Raw genomic sequence first — 21,012 nt, 5'->3', positions numbered from 1 at the left:
TCCAGTCACTGGGAACTTCACCTGACATCTATGATATGATATGATATGATATGATATGATATGATATGATATGATATGATAAGATACGATGGAGAGCAGGTTGGCAACTACACCATCCGGTTCCTTCAGGACCCTGGAATGCATGCTATCTGACTTTATAGGCTTGTACATTCAGTCTCATGAAAAGTCTTGGAGTTGGTCTTCTCTTACAATGGGATGAATATTGCCTAGATGCCCAAGGATGTAAGAGTGATGTGTAAAGCCTGGCTGCTGTTGAAGACTGAGGCAAAGGACTTGTTGAGTACTTCAGCCTTCTCCATGCTTGTTGAAGCTAGTTCTCCTTCTCATTTATGAGGGGTACACTCTTCTGTACCTTCAGAATCCATTCTTTGAATCTCTTGCCAAATCCAATTCTATCCATGCCCTGCCTTTTCTCATATGATCTCTGCATGTCCAGACAGCATCCCTGTATTTTTCCCTGGCTTTCACTATCTATACATTTTCTTCTTTTCCCTCAGTTTGACCAGTAGGCCCTTGGTCAACCATGCAAGTTTTCTGCCTCCTCTTGATTTCTTATGCTGGGAGATGGAGAGCTCTTGTGCTCCCTGTCCATTTGGTTTAATTTTTAAGAAAATTAAATTCCAATAGTTTACGCAGTGTAAGAGGCTGTCACACATATTTATCAACTTCAGTAAGGCAGAGACAGAGTTATATCTCCAAAACTGGAGAAGGGTATCCTAATAAAACCTTTTTAAAATTAAGCAGCACAAAAAAGAGCTCACAAACAGGAAATAAATATTTGCTTAGAATAAAATTTTAAAGTATATTTCTTGCAGAGACTAAATGAATAGGTAATATTTATTGATATTTACCTCTGAAATAATTTGATTATTACATAGAGGAGGAGCTAAGAATTTATTTCAAAATTGAATAATTTGTGAAGTTACATTTACAAAGCCAGTACTCTTACAACATTCTTTCTACTTTTAAAGGAATTTAATAATACAGAATTAGACTCCCAGACATATTGTGATTTGAATAAAAATCGTTTTCCGTGAGTTTTATCATGGAAAGCAAAAATTGGTTTCTTGAAAGAAAAAAAAAAAAAAAAAAAAAACAACATTGTTAGAATATACACCAGAAAGAGGTGACACTTGAACAAGAATTGATAATGAAAAAACTATGTGGACTTTGTAATAGATATGGAGAGCAAATTCCATACACAAAGGGAAACCAATAAAGGCTAGAGCAGATCCTTAGTTATTCTATATTATTGTAATTTCTCTGAGAATTTTATCTGCCAGTCTTTTGTTTCTGTAACTTGATGGAAAAAAATCATATTGGAATGCAGAAGAATTGTGTTATGATTCTTTGAGTGTGACTGAAGTAAAGAAAAAGTTGTGATTTCCTCTATATTAGTTATATAGCACTTATCAAATGTTTTATAATGAAAATCAGAATATAGGCCAGAAGCCACTCTGAGAACAAGAAGTGAATAATTTTGTAGAACAGTAGGCTGGAATCTCAAATGTGATCTCTAGATAAGTGTTACTTTTACAATAACGGGTCTGATTTTTAGAATTGCTTTCTTCTGTGTGGCTCTCACTGAATCCTGTGATTCAAGTCACTTTTAATATGACTTCGGAACTTTGAGTAAAGGACCTCAACTGTTATAACTCCTAGGCACATCCTTAACATTATCATTCCCATGAATGGTAGAGTCTCTGGTGCTGCTGTGCACAGGAGCTGTATATGTATTCATGAGAAATGCTGATGTAAATAAAGCCACTTCTAGAAATGCTAATTATCCTTAATCTTTTTTATTTTTTTATTTTTTTTCCCTGTCTTTCTAGAGCATTTTCAATACAAAGCAGTTTTCTCTGTTGATACCACTGTCTTACTGGATCTCTTTCTATTGTATCATAAAACGACAATACCGTTTGCTTTAAATACTGATGATTCTCCAGGCTTCCCTATTTTGAAAGTTGGATCCAATACTCTTGTTTTTATCTTCACCTATCTGAAAATAAGTAATTGAACACCAAGGCCAATATCATTCAGTCATACAATCATAGAATCATAGAATCATTTGGGTTGGAAGGGACCTTGAAGATCACCCGGTTCCAACCCCCCGCTGTAGGCACGGACACCTCCCTCTAGATCAGCTTGCTCACAGCCCCATCCAGCCTGGCCTTGAAATGCTCCAGGGAGGGGGCATCCACAACCTCTCTGGGCAACCTGTCCCAGTGTCTCACCACCCTCACAGTAAAGAATTTCTTCCTAATATCTAGTCTAAACCTACCCTCTTTCAGTTTAAAGCCATTTCCCCTCGTCCTCTTGCTACCTGTCCTTATAAAAAGTCCCTCCCCAGCTTTCCTGTAGGCCCTTTCAGGTACTGAAAAGCTGCTATAGGGTCCCCCTGGAGCCTTTTCTTCTCTAAGCTGAAGAGCACAATCACTCTCAGCTTGTCATCTTAGGGGAGGTGCTCCAGCCCCCCCCAAGTCATCTTCATGGTGATCATCTTCATGGCCTCCTGTGGACTTGCTCCAACAGCTCCATGTCCTCCTTGTGTTGAGGGCCCCAGAACTGGATGCACTACTCCAAGTGGGGTCTCACCAGAGCAGAGTAGAGGAGCAGAGTCACCTCCCTCGACCTGTGGTCATGCTTCTCTTGATGCAACCCAGGATACGGTTGGACATCCGGACTGCAAACATACACCGCTGGCTCATATTGAGTCTTTCATCAACCGACACCCTCAAATCCTTCTCCTCAGAGCTGCTCTCAAGCCATTCTCTGCACAACCTGTGTCTGTGCTCGGGATCGCCCTGACCCAGATGCAGGACCTTGCACTTGTCCTTGTTGAACTTCAGGAGGTTGGCATGGACACGTTTGACAGGCGGGCCCCGGTCCCTCTGGATGGCACCCCTTCCCTCTGTTGTGTCAACTGCACCACTCAGCTTGGTGTTGTCTGCAAACTTGCTGAGGGTGCACTTGATCCCATTGTTCATGATGCCAACAAAGCTCTTAATGGCACCCGTCATGGCACACATCCCTGAGGAACACCACTCGTCACCCATCTCCAATCGGACATTGAGCCATTGACCATCCAGACAATTTCTTATCCAGAGGGTGGTCCACCCATCAAATCCATTTTTCTCCAATTTGGTGACCAGAATGTCATACAGGACAGTGTCAAACACTTTGCACAAGTCCAGGTAGATGATGTCAGTTGCTCTTCCTTTATCCCTTGATGTTGCAACTCCATCGTAAAAGGCCACCAACTTTGTTAGGCCTGACTTGCCCTTGGTGACGAGACACTAGTTACCACCCATCACCCCATCTTTATTTTCCACTTGCCTTGATAGGGCTTTAAGAAAGATCTGCTCCATGATCTTGCCAGGCACAGGTGGGAATGACTGGCCTGTGGTTCCCTGGATCTTCTTTCTTTCCATTCTTGGAAATGGGGATTATGTTACCTCTCTTTCCAGTCAGTGGGAACTTCACCACACTGCCAGGACCTTTCAAATGCAGTGGATGGCATCTTGGCAACTTCATCTGCCCGTTGTCTCAGAATCCATGGATGAATCTTGTTGGGTTCATGGATTTGTGCACCTTCAGGTTCTTTAGGCAATCTTGAACCTGATCTTCACTTACAGCAGGCAGATCTTACTTCCTCTCATTCTTACCTTTCCCTTCTGCAACTTGGGCTCTGTGGCTAGAGTTCTTGCCACTGAAGAGTGAGGCAAAGAAGTCATTGAGCACTTCAGCTTTCTCCGTATCCCTCATGAATAGGTCTCCAGTTTCCTTCCAGAGAGTGCCCACATCTCCCCTGGCCCTCCTTTAATTACTGATATATACCTGTAGAATTTCTTCTTGTTCCCCTATTTTGTCCCTGGCTAGACTTAATTCTATCTGGGTTCTACCTTTCGTAACCTGATCCCTGGCTGCTTGGACAACTTTTTTGTAGTTCTGCCAGATAACCCATTCCTGCTTCCACTCCCTATAGACTTTCTTTTTGTGCTTGATTAAGTCTAGGAGCTTCTAGTTGATCCACAGATCCTGGCATTCTTGCCTGCCTTACTTTTTCTGTACTTTCTATAGCATAAGGGAATTTTCAGTAGCTATTTATGAGTGTGCACTTATAACAGCAAAGGTCTATATCAGATGTCAATATAATACTAAATCAAGCACTGAAAGCTTTTTTTGTTCAGTTTAATGTCACTGGATGAAGTATTCAATGATTTCAGCCAATTTCTATTTTTTACACTTTGGAAATTTTTTTATTTTCATCTGTCCCCACAGGCAGAAGAAGAGAGAGATGATATGGAGAGAGTCAAGCTGGATAATAAAAGAATTCTCTTCAACCTACTGCCAGCACATGTTGCACAGCATTTTCTTATGTCTAATCCAAGGAATATGGTAAATCAAGATAAACTTTAAATATAAAGTGCTGTATGAACTGTCTTTTGTAGCATGGGTCACCTTTCAACTGTTCGTTTTCAAGAAAAGTTTCTACTTTTGAAATTTCATTCAAGACAAAATAAATGGCTTTGTAAATACTTGCATGTGGGAATTTGTTTGGATTACATCTTTCTCTGCAGTGTCCTCCTTCTCTGAAGAAACTGTTGCAAAAAGGGTAACGGTATTTTGTATCATTCAACATCAGTGCAGCTGTGGGGTGACTTAAGTGCAGCCTTCCAGTACCTAAAAGGAGCCATAAACAGGAGGGGAGTCAACTCTTTGAAAGGGCAGATAACAGCAAGACAAGGGGAAATGGTTTTAGGTTGAGGGAGGGAAGATTTAGGTTGGATATCAGGGAGAAATTCCTTACTATGAAAGTGGTGAGGTGCTGGAATAGCTGCTCAGAGAGGCTGTGGATGCCCTGTCCAGCCCTGGAGGTGTTCAAGGCCAGGTTGGATGGGGCCCTGGGCAGCCTGGGCTGGTGTTAGATATGGAGGTTGGTGGCCCTGCCTGCAACACGCAGGTTGGAGCTTGATGATCCCTGAGATCCCTTCTAACCCAAGCCATTCTGTAATTCTTTGATTCTGTGATTCTATGATTCTATGACTCTCCATGCAAATCACTAATTTCTTTTTGAATTGAGTTAGAATACTCAAATTTATCATAGTATTTCATAATCTCAGTTTCAAAGCATGAAGCTTCTTTAGGAACCACTCTAATTCTGTAAATACATTCTGTAAATACCAAAGCCAGCCTTTAAAGATTAAAATAGGGAATTTTTCACACTTCAAAGTCTGTAACGATGAAGTATGCTGGTTGAAGAAGGTCTCACAGGCCTTCTTGGAGAGCAGCTGCAATATCTGCAGCAATAGTGTAGCCATAGTGGCCACAACACTTATAAACTATGTGTCTCTGTGTTTTGGAGTTTGAAACAATGTATTTATGTCACTCCAAAAGTAACGCCTCCTATTTATTTCCAAGGAAACTACAGCAGATATGAAGAGCATAATGACACTACTTGAAAGAGCAAATACCCAGCTACAAAACACTATTTTTCAATAGTTATGCCATTAGATACGCATTTCTGCCTGTTATTAACAAGGACTTGCATGCCACACTTGCAAAAATCTGCACCGGTGGAAATGACACAGTTTCACAGCTGCTACTAACAGCATCATTTCTAAGAAAAGTTGCTCACACAGTCAATCTTTCACTGACTCAAATACATGGAAATCAAAAGGTGCCAAATATGGTAGTTGTGGTAGAGGAGTCCAGCCAAGATTGGCAGAGTGCTCCTTGGTCTTCAAACTAGGATGGGGCCTGGCATTACAAGAGAATGTTGCAAGAGAAAGGTTTTCTTATTCTCTGGCCTTACTCTGGAAGTTCACACCTTCAACTTAATTAGCATTGTGTAAACAGTTCCCTGGTTTTAATCCACCAATTCATGCAGATAAGCTGATGCAAATAAGCTCTTCATTTCATGGTGTGACAGCCGTGCATGACAATCCAGAACGTGGCTTGTCTTTCACATTGCTGTTGCCACTGCTCCAACATACCACCAACTTCCTCATTGTGCCAACATCCACCATTTGGTTTCCGTAATCATTCAGTAGATGTTTATGAATGTCAGTGGGTGCAAATTTTTCTACACAGAGGAATTCATTTACATATCTCTGTTTTGTATGCATTTCTATTTTAGATGCTATTTTGTCAGACTTCCCCTTTGTTTCCATCTGTCACAAGGTAACAAAATTTAATGGAATATTGGTGGGAAAGGTCAACCCCTACTGCCATACCACCAGTATCTGCCTCTAATGTCATATGCCAACATAATAAAACAGGAGGCATTACTTTCAGAGCAGTTCTTGTATTTGATCCAAACCACAGACCTGAGTCTGCTTTCTGTTAGCTCTATGAATTCTTAAGTAGAAGCCTTCATAGACAGCAAAATTATACTCTTACTTCCAAATATATGAGTCTGCAACTCTCAGAAAGAGGTGAAAGAGTAAGGCTGGTTTTGTGCTGCAGGGTAAAATTCTTCCTTCTCCTATTTTAGCTATGAAACAATATTAATAAAATGCAGAGATATTTCCTATACAATAAAAATTCTAAAACTGTTCAGACTTTCCATTTGTTTCCATCCCTTCCTCCTTTAACAGGGGAGAAAAAATAAATAAATATAAGTGAAAATTAAAAATAATTAAGTTGTTTTAAATGGGTTTAATAGCTCAGATTTAAATTATATTTTGTGTTTTTGAAGGGAGAAAAATCTTGCCATTATTTTTCAATAGAACCGGCTTTCTCTCTAAATGGTGACTTTTGTAGTAGCTACCAAGGCAATTGCTTTTGCTATTTGGCTGTAAAATACATATAATAATGACCATGTCTGCTATAGATTAAACAATTTAAATAAAACTATATTTATTCATGTACTGCAGGACCTTTACTACCAGTCATATTCACAAGTGGGAGTGATGTTTGCTTCCATCCCAAATTTCAATGATTTCTACATCGAACTGGATGGTAATAATATGGGAGTGGAGTGTTTACGCCTGTTAAATGAAATTATTGCTGATTTTGATGAGGTAAGATTTAAACAATTTGTCTTTCAAGCATATCAGATCTACCAAACTTTTGTCTGCAGAAGTTATTTGCAATAATTCAGTGTACTTTGAACTACCTAATAAAACAGTACTGTTGACTTCATACTGGATTATAATGTATGTCCACAGGACTTCCCTCTAAAGCTCCTGATTTGTACTCATAAGTGCCTGAATCTGACCTCAAAGTCCTCTGATGTAGGAAAAGTATTAAAATGCAAGTTAATGGTGCAGTTTTTTTAATGACCTCAAAGTGAGCAAGTCTCGATCTATTAAACCTAGTATGGTTTAATTGGCTTGCATATATTTTCTGATAACTATGGTTTCTTGCCTAAAATATTATGTAATATTTAACAGTTTTATGTTTTAAACAAAGCTTATGGACAAAGAATGTTATAAGGACATAGAAAAAATCAAGACAATTGGAAGTACATATATGGCAGCTGTGGGACTTGTACCTACTTCAGGAACTAAGGTAAGAAGATTTTACATGACAGTTACTGTGGTGGAAGAGTTTTCCTCCAGTTTCCAAATGAACACCAGAAACACAACCAAAAATTACAGATAATTTGTTTTAGTTCTTTACAACAATTTAAATCTGAAATTCAAATGTCAAGCTGAAAAAAATATTCTGAAAGCCTATAAAGAAATATGGCTACCCTAGCAGTTACTCATGTGGCATTGTTTGGATTTGAATTCTTTGCAAGCTGGTGTAAAAAGCTCCCAAGTCAGAATGATAGGATTTTAAACGCAGCATCACAGATGTTCTTGTAGAATGCAGAGAGGGGGGAACTCTAAATGTAATGAACTGTTGTAAAATAACAAAAGATTGTTAAAACGTGATTATTTTTCTCCATTATTTTGAAATTTAGGAGCAAAATCCTATCACATCTAGGAACATAGTGCTATGTACATTATTACGCATCACCATGATCCTTTCAAATTACATATTCTTCATCTCTACTGCTAATATTTTTCTTATTCCTTTAATTACTTGGCAATGAAAAAGATCAAAATCATTTCAGACCAATAGTACTGGATACAGTTTTTCTGTATCTCCTTAATCCCTCTGTGTGTATTTCTAAAGCTTGATTTTGGATTTGGGTACAGCTATTTCCTAGATTTGCACGCAGCATCTGAGAGAATCACCTGAGCAGAATACTGAATATATTGTATATTGTACAGTGAGAATAAAAGTAACATGAAAGCAATCCATGCACCCAGTCTTTCCAGATTTTTGTGAGATCTCACCCCCCTTCACCAAATCACAGAATGTCTTGAGTTGGAATAGACCTTAAAGATTATCTAGTTCCAACCCTAATAGGCAGGGATACCTTTTACTAGATTCGGTTACCAAAGCCCCATTCAACTTGGCCTTCAACACTTCCAGGATCTACAGCTTCTCCAGGCAATCTGTTCCAGTGCTTCACTACTCTCCTCATGAATAATTTCTTCCTTATATCTAACCTAAGTCTACCCTTTTTCAGTTTAAAACCATTGCCCTTTGTCCTGTCACTTCACTCTCTTATAGAGCCCATCCCCATCTTTCCTGTAAACCACAGTTAGATACTGGAAGGACACTAGAAAGTCTTCCTGGAATCTTCTCCACTTTGACCTAAGTAACACCAGCCTTTCTTCACGGGAGAGGTGCTCCAGCCCTCTGACCTTCTTCATGGTCCTCCTCAGGACTCCAACAGGTGCATGTCTTCCTTATGCTGGGGGCCCAGAGCTGAACACAGTACTCCAGGGCTGGTTTCAAGAGAGTGGACTGGAGGGGGACAGTCATCTCTCTTGACCTGCTACCTACATTTCTTTAATGGTTACTGTATTCCAGTATACAATTGTTTTTTGGGGTTGTAACTGCAGACTGCTGCCTTGTTTTCAGTTTTTCAACCACCAACACCCTGATGCCCCTCTTCACAGGGCTGTTCCCTATCCATTCGTCATCCAGCCTGTATTCATGCTTAGAATTCCCCTGAGACAAGTGCAGGATGTTGCACTTGGCCTTGTTGAACCCCTCAAGCCTGTCAAGGTCCCTCTAGGTGACATGTGTCAATGACAGCACTCATATATAAACTTGAGGTTGCATTTCATCCTTCTGTCCATGTTGTTTATAAAGATATTAAATAACAGCAGTCTCAGTGCAGAACCCTGAAGAATACTACTCATCACAGATTTCCACTTAAATATTGAGCCATTGCCCATATTGCAACCATACAGCCAAGTCCTTATCAACTGAGTGGTACATCCATCAGAGCCGTGTCTCTCCACTTTGGAGATAAGGATGCTGTGTGGGAGAATGCCAAACACTTTGCCCAAGTCCAGGTAGATATGGATGTCTACTGATGTATGCATATATATGTGTTGTAGGAGTATACACACACACACAATTTAGAATTGAAAAATGAAGACAAAAACAAGATGGCCTGTGAACTTTCTAGGAACAACCATCTTTTTTAGGTGATAAAAAATGAAGGATGCATGAAAATCAACTATTAGAATCTCACTGGAGAATATTCGAAAGCAGCCTACTTTCTGGTTGGTAGATAGGGTGCTTTTCTTTTTTTTTTTTTTAAATCATTCCTGAACTAGAAATCCAGGCATTAATAAAGGTCATTTCTAATGTTGTGTTTATGCTGAAAATGCTTGACTCCTTCATCCTACAACAGGCAGAAAATTGATCCTTTGATTTTTTTCTCACATGATCTGAGACAAACAGGCAAAAGCTTATTTGTGTGTCTACTATAAATGCTCTTTGAACTATAATCCTGAAAACAAGTGTGTTATTGCATAATTTTGGCAGCATATGTACCAAAACCTAAACATGTTTATCTCCAGTGCTTTATGGTTGCTAACTGAAGGGTCAGCTGAGTTAGTCCAGTACGAAAGCTACTGCTTTGAGTTAACGATAGTAATGCATTTTAAATCACAGCAGAAAGCCTTGCACAGGACTATGCCTTTTTTCTGAAATCTTGGGGCAAATTTTGATCTTTTCTGTACAAGTAGAATTACTTTTTTTACATTTCAGACTTCCCAAAAATCTAAAGATCTTTTATGAAGACAGACAACACTTTCAACTATAAATTTGGTTTTCGTTCTTCTGTAATCTCTTCTTACTGTCTGTGTGATGCGAGTGAAAATTGTTCAAGTCTTCTTGGCATTTTCCTGCTAGATCTTCAGCATGCAGCCATTTATTACAAACATGATGACTGTGGGTAGCTTACTATGTCCAGATGATCACTTCCAGATGTCCACACAATCCCTTGTCTGCCCTACAGAGCCAGCTGTGTTCATGGGAAACAACTGCAGACACAGAAGTTCCTTGTCTCCGTTCTTGAAAATGGTGTCCGAAATTCATAAGGAAATCTGCTGCAGCCTCTAGTTTTATGAGAGGTATTGCAGGAAATCAAAGCATGCATCAGGCAGCAAGAAACTGGAAGGAAAAATGAATAAAAAGAAAATTAAAGGATTGAATAAAGCTATAGACTTTTCCCTCTTTCAGACATCCAATATTCTTCACCTTCTCTGTTGGAAGTGCAGTCATGAACTCTAAATTTAATTCCTATTTTTCCTTTGTCTTTGTGAGTTGGAAACAAGTAGAGCTAGCTGACATTGCAAGAAACAAGTAAAGAAAATATTCCTCCTAAAACCTGGGATTTGCTATGGACTGGCTTTCATCATTTTTTGTTAATCATTTTGCTCTATTTTCTAAAAAATTTCTCAGCTGTATGAATGAGCCCTTTCAAACTGAGCCCAAAGGAGGCAAATAGCAACATTTCTCAGATTCTTCATCCACAGTCAGTTTAGAAAATCTCACTAACATGTCAAAAACCCAGTGAACTTTCATCTCACGCCAGCTGCCATAGCTCTATTGTGCAACACCCTACTGAAGGTAGACAGCCACTGACCCCGCATTTCTTTCACCATATCCTACCTTTAGCCTACTTCCATTTTGCAGATCTGTTCAAGAATTCCTATTTATTATTCAAATAACAGAACAACGTAAGAGCAACAATACTAAGTCAAGTCAAATGTCCATTCTAGTAACCTATTTTAAATGCTCCAAGAGTAGATATTGGAGTTACAGGACAAAAACGCAATCTGTTTCCACTTTTTAATGATATGCTGTGTAAGAAAGTCTAGAACTACAGCTAGTATCTTTTTACCAATTTGTAGCAATTATTTTTTCCATGAGTTTGTATAATTGTGTTTGAATTTAGCTAAAATTTTGAAATTTACAGTATCCTCTGAAAATTAATTCCACCATTTAATTAGACTGTAGGTGTAAAAAGTACTTACTTATATTTTGTTTTGTTTTTTTTCTTTTCTTTTTCTTTTTTTTTTTAATCGTGGAACTTCATAATTTCATTTGATCCCTTATGGTTCTTTTGCTTTAGTTCATTTAGGTATGTTTCATAACAAGTCACTTCAGCTTGCCTGGAAAAAAAACAAAAAACGTAGATCAGTTCTGCATCTCACAGTACTAAACATAGCAGGAATTTTGTCAGTGGGAACATCATGGAATCACAGAGCTGGAATCTAGCAAAGTCCCTAGAGGAAGAAAATAAAGAAACTGTAGTTATTAATAATCATCAGGCAAAGCGGTTTTGTAAAAAAAAAACAGGTCATATTCTGCCCAATGTTCACAATGAATATCCACAGCAGAGTTACTTCACCATGGGAACTTCACTTTCCATTCTTCCCAGAAATCAGAAAAAGAGAATGGGAAAAGAGAGGGAGGGGAGAGGAGAAAGGATTCACTAGTTGGGAAAACAACGCTTATTCTGTAGTCAATGTCAAAAGTTCCTTTTCACAGACAGCAAAATGGGTTAGATTTCCTAAGCTTTCCACTCATTCCAGTCATTGTTTTTTACACACTGATGTTTCACCTGCCTATCAGTTCTATGTAAATCTAATGCTTAACACTGTTTTGTTTCTAGGCTAAAAAATCAATTTATTCCCATTTGAGTACACTCGCAGATTTTGCAATAGAGATGTTTGATGTTCTTGATGAAATCAACTATCAGTCTTACAACGATTTTGTCCTAAGAGTTGGTAAGTCATTTTTCTACAATTACCACACAAGTGAAACACTTGTTATTTAGCTTTTTTTTTTTTTTTTTACTGTTTCCAAAGTACTGTCTGTCCTGTACTCCTGACTAAAACTAAGATGACTTCCTGTAGAGGATACATGTCTATGTATAAGATGAGCAGACTGAATAGTCAGCATCAATACTAACAATTAAACTTGTGTCCATTTCTAGTATGTTTACTTTGTCTACTCACACCTAAAAGAAAATTATGCAACATTATTAGTGTACATAGTATTGTAATTTACACGTTGTGCTGCTAATCTGGTGTAAATTGAGTCTGGCTGCATTTGGTGGTCAGGAAATCCTGCATTTGAAGAGGCTTTATTGGAATTAAGTATGGTGAGAGTTTTTCATAGATCCTAGAATCATAGAATATCCTAAGTTGGGAGGGATCCACAAAAATCACAGAATCATACATAATCACAGATTTAGGAGTTGGAAGGGACCTCTGAGACCTCAGGAGATCATCTAGTCCAACTCCTCTAAAGCAGGTTCCTTGGAGTCCCACTCCTCTATCCATATAGGACTGCCAAAAATTCAAACCATATGTGTGAAAATATTCTCAGAACGCTTTTTGAACTACAGCAATCCTGGTGCTTTGACTCTTGGTGAACAAGCTTTTCTTAATACCTAGTCTGACTCTCCTATGACACAGTTACAAGCCGTTCCTTCAGGTCTTGTCACCAGAGAGAAGAAACATGCTTCTCCCCCTCCAAATCACTTCAAACAGTCCTTTCTGCCAGGACATAATTTGAACATAATTTCTCAATAAGAAAGACTTATTTCAAGGATGGAATTTTTACTTACAGAAAGCCAGAGAGAAGACTAAGATGCTTGCCATTCAGGAAGAACTAGAACAAAGTGTTTGAACCTCTTCCGTGCCTTAAACTCCAAGTTATTGCACCGCGATGACAAAAAAACATCCTCAATGTTCTTATTACAGACATTCATTCATTTTGTGTAACTAACAAAATAACAAATTGATTAATAATTTATTTGAAAGAGAAAATTTTGTGTATAAATTTTAGCACTTGATGGAGTTGCTATGGATGGTCTTTAAGTATTTGAGTATTTGAGTGTTCAAATAAATTCAGATATTTGAATATATAGATGTTTTGCATATATATGAACGTAAGTTTAGCTTCAATTCAATTTTGAAAAAAAAACCTTACATCTTGACATCTTTTCTGCACTTGAAGAAACTTTCCTGATGAATTTTAGACTCAATGTATATTGTTTCAAAAGTTCTACCTTTACTGCTTTCTTACGTTATTATTGCATTTTATTTTTGCCAGTATTCACACCTGTTTTTGTGACTGTTTTCAGATTCTCTGGTCTTGACAACATGATCCTTCCCATGCAATCCTTTATATGTTACTTCATGTCTTACCCCCGAGTCCTTTCTCCCCAGTTGCTGTATATTTTAATGCGTAAATTGTGAAATCAGGCTAGACAAGAGGAAACTGATCTTTCTATCAGCATAGTGAGAAACACATCAAGGATAGCAATGGTAAACTTATACATCTTTGTCCTTCTGTACATTCAGTAACTAGAAGTCTGAAAGTCTTTTTGTACTATGCTGTAACTGGTCTTCCCTAGCTCACAAGGGGGCATAAGACAGATATTTAAACCCCATTCTACTGCATAACTTGCTTGAAAAGGCACAGACATTGTGGAGGTTTTTACATCAACAGCTCTTCAGGATGCTGAAAAGATGGAACATCCCACTTTGTCTTTCAGATATGGCATCACAATCAGTCAGAAATGTAGAGATAAACCCAGTGGTTTCCCAAAAAAGGTGCTTGAGCTATTTTCACATACTGTTTTCTTCTTCAGTGTTTCCCTGAGTTGTCTAGTGCTGATAAGCAATGTGACATACTCCTCTTACTCCATTTATTGTGTTTCATGGTCAATATTTCCGTTCAGCTTGGAAAATCTGGCACTAAAAGGCTTTAGAGGAGCAATCACAGTAGAATTCATAGCAAAAAAAATGAAAGATATTTTAAAAATTGTCTTGGATTTTTTCACACTAAACTCTGTAGTACTACTACTTTTCTTCTTTTCTTGAAAAAAAAAAAAATCTACAGATAAACCAAAATTTTATGTTTCTTATCATATTACATTTCCAATAAGATATTGGTGTGTATTTTTATTTTGTTTCTAAAACTCTTAGAAATGCAGAAGTTGAGATGACATTAACACACTTTGTGTCCTATGATCGGAAAATTTCTGAGGCATCTTTTTTATAGGATTCATGTTTTTTGATTTTAGGTATTAATGTTGGGCCTGTAGTAGCCGGAGTCATCGGAGCCAGAAGACCACAGTACGATATCTGGGGAAACACTGTAAATGTTGCCAGCCGGATGGATAGTACTGGGGTGCAAGGGAAAATCCAGGCAAGTGCATTCCAAGATAATTTTGCAAAGTTTATGTATGATCTGTTTTATATGTCACTGCATTTTCTAAGCAGTCTCGAAAATTTAACCATACATTTCATGAAGAAGTGAAGCATATAATGGAAAAAAACTTACTCCATCTTACAAAAATGGTGAATTTGGCTACATATTTCTGATGGATACAGCTTAATTAGCTCACACCAGAAGTTCTGATTCTCAGATTCTAGTTTAATCAGTGATTTTTAATTAGTTAAGTGAAGCCAGGAGTAGCAGTACATGCTAATTCATTCTGCTTATGTGCATTTCAGTATGGATAATGAAAAGTGGAGGGAGCAGTTGGCAGTTCTAGGATTAACCTTGTGAACAGGAGAAATTAATCATTCTTTTTTTTTCTGTCCTTAGGTGACAGAAGAAGTTCAGCGAATATTAAAGAGGTGCAGTTATGAATTTGTGTGCAGGGGTAAAGTCAGTGTAAAGGGAAAAGGTGAAATGTTGACCTATTTACTGGAAGGAAAGGCCAATGGAAATAATTCACAAACACAGTCTTTAAACTTAGAGCGGAAAATGTATCCTTATGGGAGAGCAAATGTTCAAACAAAATTGGGCACCAGCTGTCCATCAGTGTCCTCAGTTGCTAGCTTAACTCCAAAAGCTGGCCTTGGAGCAGATCAAGCATCTACCACTCACACAAATCAAACACTGCATTATCTTCCTTCTGTGCCAGCTGTGAAGGAGGCATAGAGCAAAGGAAATTTGGTTGTGCCATTTGCTATGAACATGGAGAGCAATTGTTGCCTGAATTTTTACCAAAAGATCAGAGGTCATAGGCCATGGCATTAACCAAGGACAACTACAACCCAACCAAAGAGAGCTTGGGAGCTGTGTAATGAACTCTTGGGATGGAACATATAAGGGCTAGAAATTCTGTTTGAAGAGTCAAAAACTGATTTTCTGGAAATAAGGAGTATTTTCTTGGCATTTTTAATGGATAAATGAAAAAAAAAAAGATAAACATGCAAACATTTATTTGTGTGTGTGCATATCTTTTAATCTGTATATGCACATATACAAACACTCCTATGTAGACCTAGTATATATATAAAAAAATAAAAATATGTATTTATTTACACATCCACTTGCAATGACATATCAAAGAGATTTCTCTTTTTGTCATAGCCAGCATTGTTTGATCTGGGTTTAGAAAAGCTGCATGTAGAATATGTGGCAAATGAAGGTTCTTTTGGGCTACAGCAAGGGTTAGATAAAATGTTCCCAGTGCATGAGTGAATAAAACATTTTTCATTGCACTGTCAATGGCCAAGTAATGAAGGCTGGATTCAGCAAATTGCTAAATACTATGCATTTTTAAATTTCTACTTGCATGCTCCAAAAACATGCGTTGGGATATAAAGCAGATGAAGAACAGAGCTTAAATTTTGGCAGAATAGCAATATGATGGGCTTTATTCAGTGTTTGTTTCTTTTGTTTGTTTGTTTGTTTTTGAAAGAAAAAAAACACAAAGATTGATAGAGTTTTTTAAATGGCTGATTCTTTAGAAGCCATTTGATTCTTTGCAAGGAGCCACCCTGTAAACACAGCAAAATGCTTATGCAATATAGAAACATCCTTTATATACAATATCAAAGAGCAGAAAGATGATATTATTTCAGCCTTTTACAGATAACATAAGTCCAACAGCTCAGATCCAGGACTTAGCTATACCTTTTAAAGCATCTTAAAGAATTTTCCCACAGACAAACATGCTATTGTTAGCTTTGTGCCAGCTTTGTATGTTAGTCAACATAATTTTATGTCTTAATTAATTTTTAAATCGATGCCACAGATTATTTTTTTATATCTTGATTCTACATAGGCTCATGATTCAAAGCTAGACAATTATAGAAAGCTATCATACTGAGAAACAAGCACAGTCAAACTTTGCACAAATGAAGAGCTCACTAGTAAACAAGCCAGGAAACTGAGGGCTGCACTTAATCTGAATAAAAGGGAGCATATTTTAATTGCTTTGTTTTTTAATGCAGCCCACATCTTATCATGCATGGTTTCTTTTTGAATCACCAGTCTGGATGGGAAATGTATTGTACAGCTCTGTACTCAAGGAGAGTGAACTTGTCATGAATGAGTGGTGACATGCTTAGACTGCTGCTTTAATGTTCTAATGGGATTGCACAAGCTAACCAGCCTCACTGTTTTCCAAAAGAGAAGCAGAGATTTACATCGTTTAAAAGCATGTAAATCTTGCAGGGTATGCTAGGTGAGACCATGAGAGGGGAGAGGAGAGGAATCTTGCAGGGTATGCTAGGTGAGACCATGAGAGGAGAGGAGAGGAGAGGAGAGGAGAGGAGAGGAGAGGAGAGGAGAGGAGAGGAGAGGAGAGGAGAGGAGAGGAGAGGAGAGGAGAGGAGAGGAGAGGAGAGGAGAGGAGAGGAGAGGAAGAGGAGAGGAGAGGAGAGGAGAGGAGGGAGAGAGGAGAGGAGAGGAGAGGAGAGGAGAAGGGCTGCAGATGTTGAGGTTGCACTGATGAAAACTTGGATGTACTAAATGCCACATTTCACTTTGTGGAGGCTTACTTTGTTACTCATTTCAGTGGAAAGAGGAATGTGATTTTTATGCAATCATCATTTACTTTGGAAAAGTTATTATTTTGTTGTTACAAGCATGTGAACAGATTTTGCGTCAACAGATGTAAATTGTTAGAGAAAACCTGCAGAAGTTTCTATTCCCCATGTAGCTGCATGCTGCAATAAGACTCAACTGCTTTTCAGCAAGATTTTACCTAACTTTTCTGTATCCTGCCAGTTAGGTTTTTCTACAAAGCTAGCAAAATTAGTATTGTGCCTGAAATGACTGTGAACAACTGAGGATTCCTTCCTAAGTATTAGATGTACACATTGACTGACCTGTGACAAATCACTGAATTTCTCCATATCTGTAACAGCTATCCAGTTCACAAGTGTTATTCAGAAATTATTTAACTCTGTTTTGTAGGCATTCAAAGCCACTAAACAAATACATACAGAGAGCACAAATTTAAAAGAATGAATATTTACTAATTGAACCGAATAAATGGTATCCATGCAAAGTGCACTGCATATTTTTGGTTTCCAGTAGGTTTATGAGAACAAAATCATCATGCAGTTAAGCTAAACATTTAACAAAAATGGAAAGTAATATATGCAAGTGCATTAATTTCTCAGTTCCATTAACAAAGAGATCCAAATATACAATTTTTGAATCAGCAGACTTGGTGAAATATCACCAATAATAACAGCACTTTATTTTTACTCTACAAAGCAGAGTAAATTTGAGTCATTTGTTTTCATATTTTAAAAGACTAACAAGAGCTAGTGGAATTACTGTGGAGGTTTTCTAAGTCTGATCCTCTTCTCCAGCGTGCAAATACGGCAAGTGTTTTAGGAAGAATGTCTTTCATCTTCAATGGAAAGGACCATTCCATTGGCTAGCTACCTGTGGGGCTCCTTTGCAGTAGTTAGTGCCTCTAGAGCAGCATGAGTGGACCCTGGATGGATTCCGGCATTGCAGCTGGTCCCGTTTGGCCTTGCTATCTTATGCCATCACCGATGGTGTATTTGAAGTCATTTCCAGACTTTGTCTGAGTCCTAGCATTAATGCTCTTTTTGTGGTTGCTGTTGCTGTTTTTATTATGGGAAAATCTGTATTTTTCCTACTTCTATGTAGCAGTGGACAAAACAGTATAAAATTATGGAAAAGTCACTAAGTAAACAGCTGTGAAAAAAGATAGGAAATTTTTACAAACCATTCCTACAGGGAACATAAATTGCAATATGATGAAGCTGTTCTCTTGCCTTTGTGCATTCCCCTTCTTTTCATATCATTTTCCTCCTTTTTTGTGTGTGTACATTTGTTTTATTTCAGTTCTTGTACAGTAGCCTTAGATGACACACAATATCTCTGTGTACTGCATTTTTATTTCACCAAAAACACATAGAAATAGCAATGACTTCCAGTAACTCCATAAATGTACATATTCTGCCAAATTAGAGAAGTCTGTCATAATTTTTTAAACTAAAAATTGGCTGAAGATTGTATGTGGCCAACTCCAATATCCCTTAAAATAGTTCTATAGGATTTGGATTGGACCTATCTTAATGCAATTTTTTACTGTCTTGCATTTATTAATTTTCTGTCAAGCTCTGAAACTGTTGTCTGGATGACTTTGCTGTAGCACCACCAAGGAGTCAGTTTTGCCTCACAGTACCCCAGAGTCCCTTACTTTTAACTGAGGGTAGCTAAATTATGTACTGTGGGCAGAATAGCCCCCTGCATTTCTGTTCACCGTTTTGTGCAGCTCTTAGCTTGAAACAATTAACAGATATGAACCCTACAACGTGATGCCATTTTGGCATGTTAACGCGTGTCGACACCAAGCACAATATTTCACATCAGTTTGCACATTTTCTCTTTAAGATAACAGTAATAGTTGAAGGTTTTTGGTCTTTATATAAGGAAATAAGCATCAGAGATGTTCAAAGTCTCTTTACTATCTTGGGAGCGAATTTCAAAAATGTTCCCATGCTACCTTTATCTTGAAATGATTTTTTAACTACTATTCTCTGCTGGCATTCAATTGCATTACTGGCTAGATATTTCCCAACATTTTCCAACCTGTAAATTCATTGTTATTTGTAGCTGCTTCCAGCTGTAAGAAGTCACACTCTGTTGCCTTCACAAAAACACGAGCAGATTATCCCTTGCTTTCTCTAGGTGCAGGTAAAAGCCTGCAGAAATCACCAGAAGTTTAGAATGCTTACAAAAGTCAGGAGCTGAGCTTCTGAGGCCAAGTTTTGCTTTGGGTTATAGTGATGACTCCTAATGGCATTGAGCTTAAATCACTGTTTCACAACACTGTAAAAGAGAAGGTTAAGGAAGCCTGTTGTGCACTTTTGCTCATAATAAGGCAAAAGTACCTGGGAGTTACTGTTTGACGTGAAAAAGTACCTGTGCCATTTCAGCACTTTGAGACATCCAACCACAGTAGTAACTAGAGTGAATCATTTTCACTTGTTAAATGAATACCTGCTCATAGGAGAAACAAATTATTTTCTCTGCATCGGCAAGTCCAGATTCTGTATGTGTACTGCCCAGGCAGGAGGACTATTTAGCCATAATGTTCTTTCAAGTTAGAGTTTTGTATTACAGTGAAAAACCAACATTTTTTAATTAGTGATAAACTGTATTATAATGCCTTATTTATTTTTAATCTTGTACAGTGTTACAAAAGAACAGAAAACACTGGCCTTTCATGTATTATTCACTTAAAGGATGTATTGTGTGAAATTTTGTAAATAGGTTTAGCTTTGACAGGTAATTGCATGTACACTTGTATAAAAAGAAGCAAAAAGGCACACTTCTAACAAATTTTTGTAACAGACATTTTACATGTGCATGGAGAATATAAATCCTTTGGAAATGAATGTCCTTTTGTTTTTCCTTGCAATATACTGCATGCCATTCATGCCTGACTTCAGCAAAACAAATCAAAACCAGTAAGTTTTACTAAATGTTTTCGACATATCACTTCTGACAAAGTTAAATCCACTAGTTTGCATGTGTGTTTAGCAAAGCAAAATCAAAATGCAAAGATGAAAATAAGAAGAAAAGTATTTTAATGATCTGCCAACCGCAGTGTTCCAAGATGCATAATACAGTATATGAAATGTGTTTCCAACTTCTATGCTGTCTTTATAAGGTACCTGCTGGTCATTAGAAGCAATAAACTTTACTTACTGTAATATAAAAAGCAAGAAGATATTCTAGTTCATAATTGTGTAATATTTGACATTCAATGGGTACTCTGTGATACTGCATTTGATGTAGTATTGTCATCATGCAGGACCTACTGTCAAATCCATTATTGCTGTATGCAGGTACAACACTACAGAAGGTAAAGAAGGTGAATTTGGCCCATTGATGTTACCCAGAGGATATTCCTAATGTGGTATTAAGTTATCGTATGTGGAAAATACATGATGCAAATAGATTCTATTTCCAGATACATACATGTATATATATATGTGTGTGTGTGTGTATATATATAATTCATTTTGTTGCCTTATTTTTTTATTAGCTTTTATGACCCATTTTCCAAAAGACTTCTATTGCTAAGCAGAAAATGTTGAACTGAGAGTAGGAGAAAGTTGTCTGAGTATTCTGGCTTTGAGCTGCCTGCAACATCCTGTGTTGATGCTCCTCCTGCTCCCACTGAAGCCGTGCTTACAGGCTTGCCTCCATTGGACATTTCAGCATAGACCCAAGTTTGAGCTGCCTGGCAGTTATTGACATAAGAGTAACACATCAGGATCCAGTCCTCTAACAGATTTTTCCATCTTGATGCTAACTGAAACTTTAATTCTGGAGACATTTTGCACACATCATTTTTAAATTTCTATTTCTATCCTT

The 21,012-nt window shown here is 37.7% G+C and overlaps 1 protein-coding gene across 3 annotated transcripts in view; it reads left to right on the top strand.

The window, feature by feature from the left end:
- The window catches only part of ADCY1 (adenylate cyclase 1), a 146,067-nt gene extending 129,136 nt beyond the window's left edge, over window positions 1-16,931 (top strand). For 2 of the 3 annotated variants that reach the window (XM_085220008.1, XM_085220009.1), the window contains 6 exons: window positions 4,303-4,419; window positions 6,900-7,046; window positions 7,438-7,536; window positions 12,002-12,116; window positions 14,426-14,550; window positions 14,953-16,931. In XM_085220008.1, the coding sequence (XP_085076134.1) occupies window positions 4,303-4,419; window positions 6,900-7,046; window positions 7,438-7,536; window positions 12,002-12,116; window positions 14,426-14,550; window positions 14,953-15,291 (942 nt within the window). In that variant the 3' untranslated portion in view covers window positions 15,292-16,931. Of the gene's footprint in view, window positions 1-4,302; window positions 4,420-6,899; window positions 7,047-7,437; window positions 7,537-12,001; window positions 12,117-12,963; window positions 13,159-14,425; window positions 14,551-14,952 lie in introns of those variants that run through there. The other variant, XM_085220010.1, reaches the window with a different exon arrangement.
- The last annotated feature ends 4,081 nt before the right edge of the window (window positions 16,932-21,012 follow it).

This window comes from Meleagris gallopavo, chromosome 3, assembly GCF_905368555.1.
Source record: "Meleagris gallopavo chromosome 3, MGAL_WU_HG_1.1, whole genome shotgun sequence".
NCBI lineage: Eukaryota > Metazoa > Chordata > Aves > Galliformes > Phasianidae > Meleagris > Meleagris gallopavo.
The sequence above is the reverse complement of the archived record's forward strand: the minus strand, read 5'-3'. Positions and strand labels throughout refer to the sequence as shown.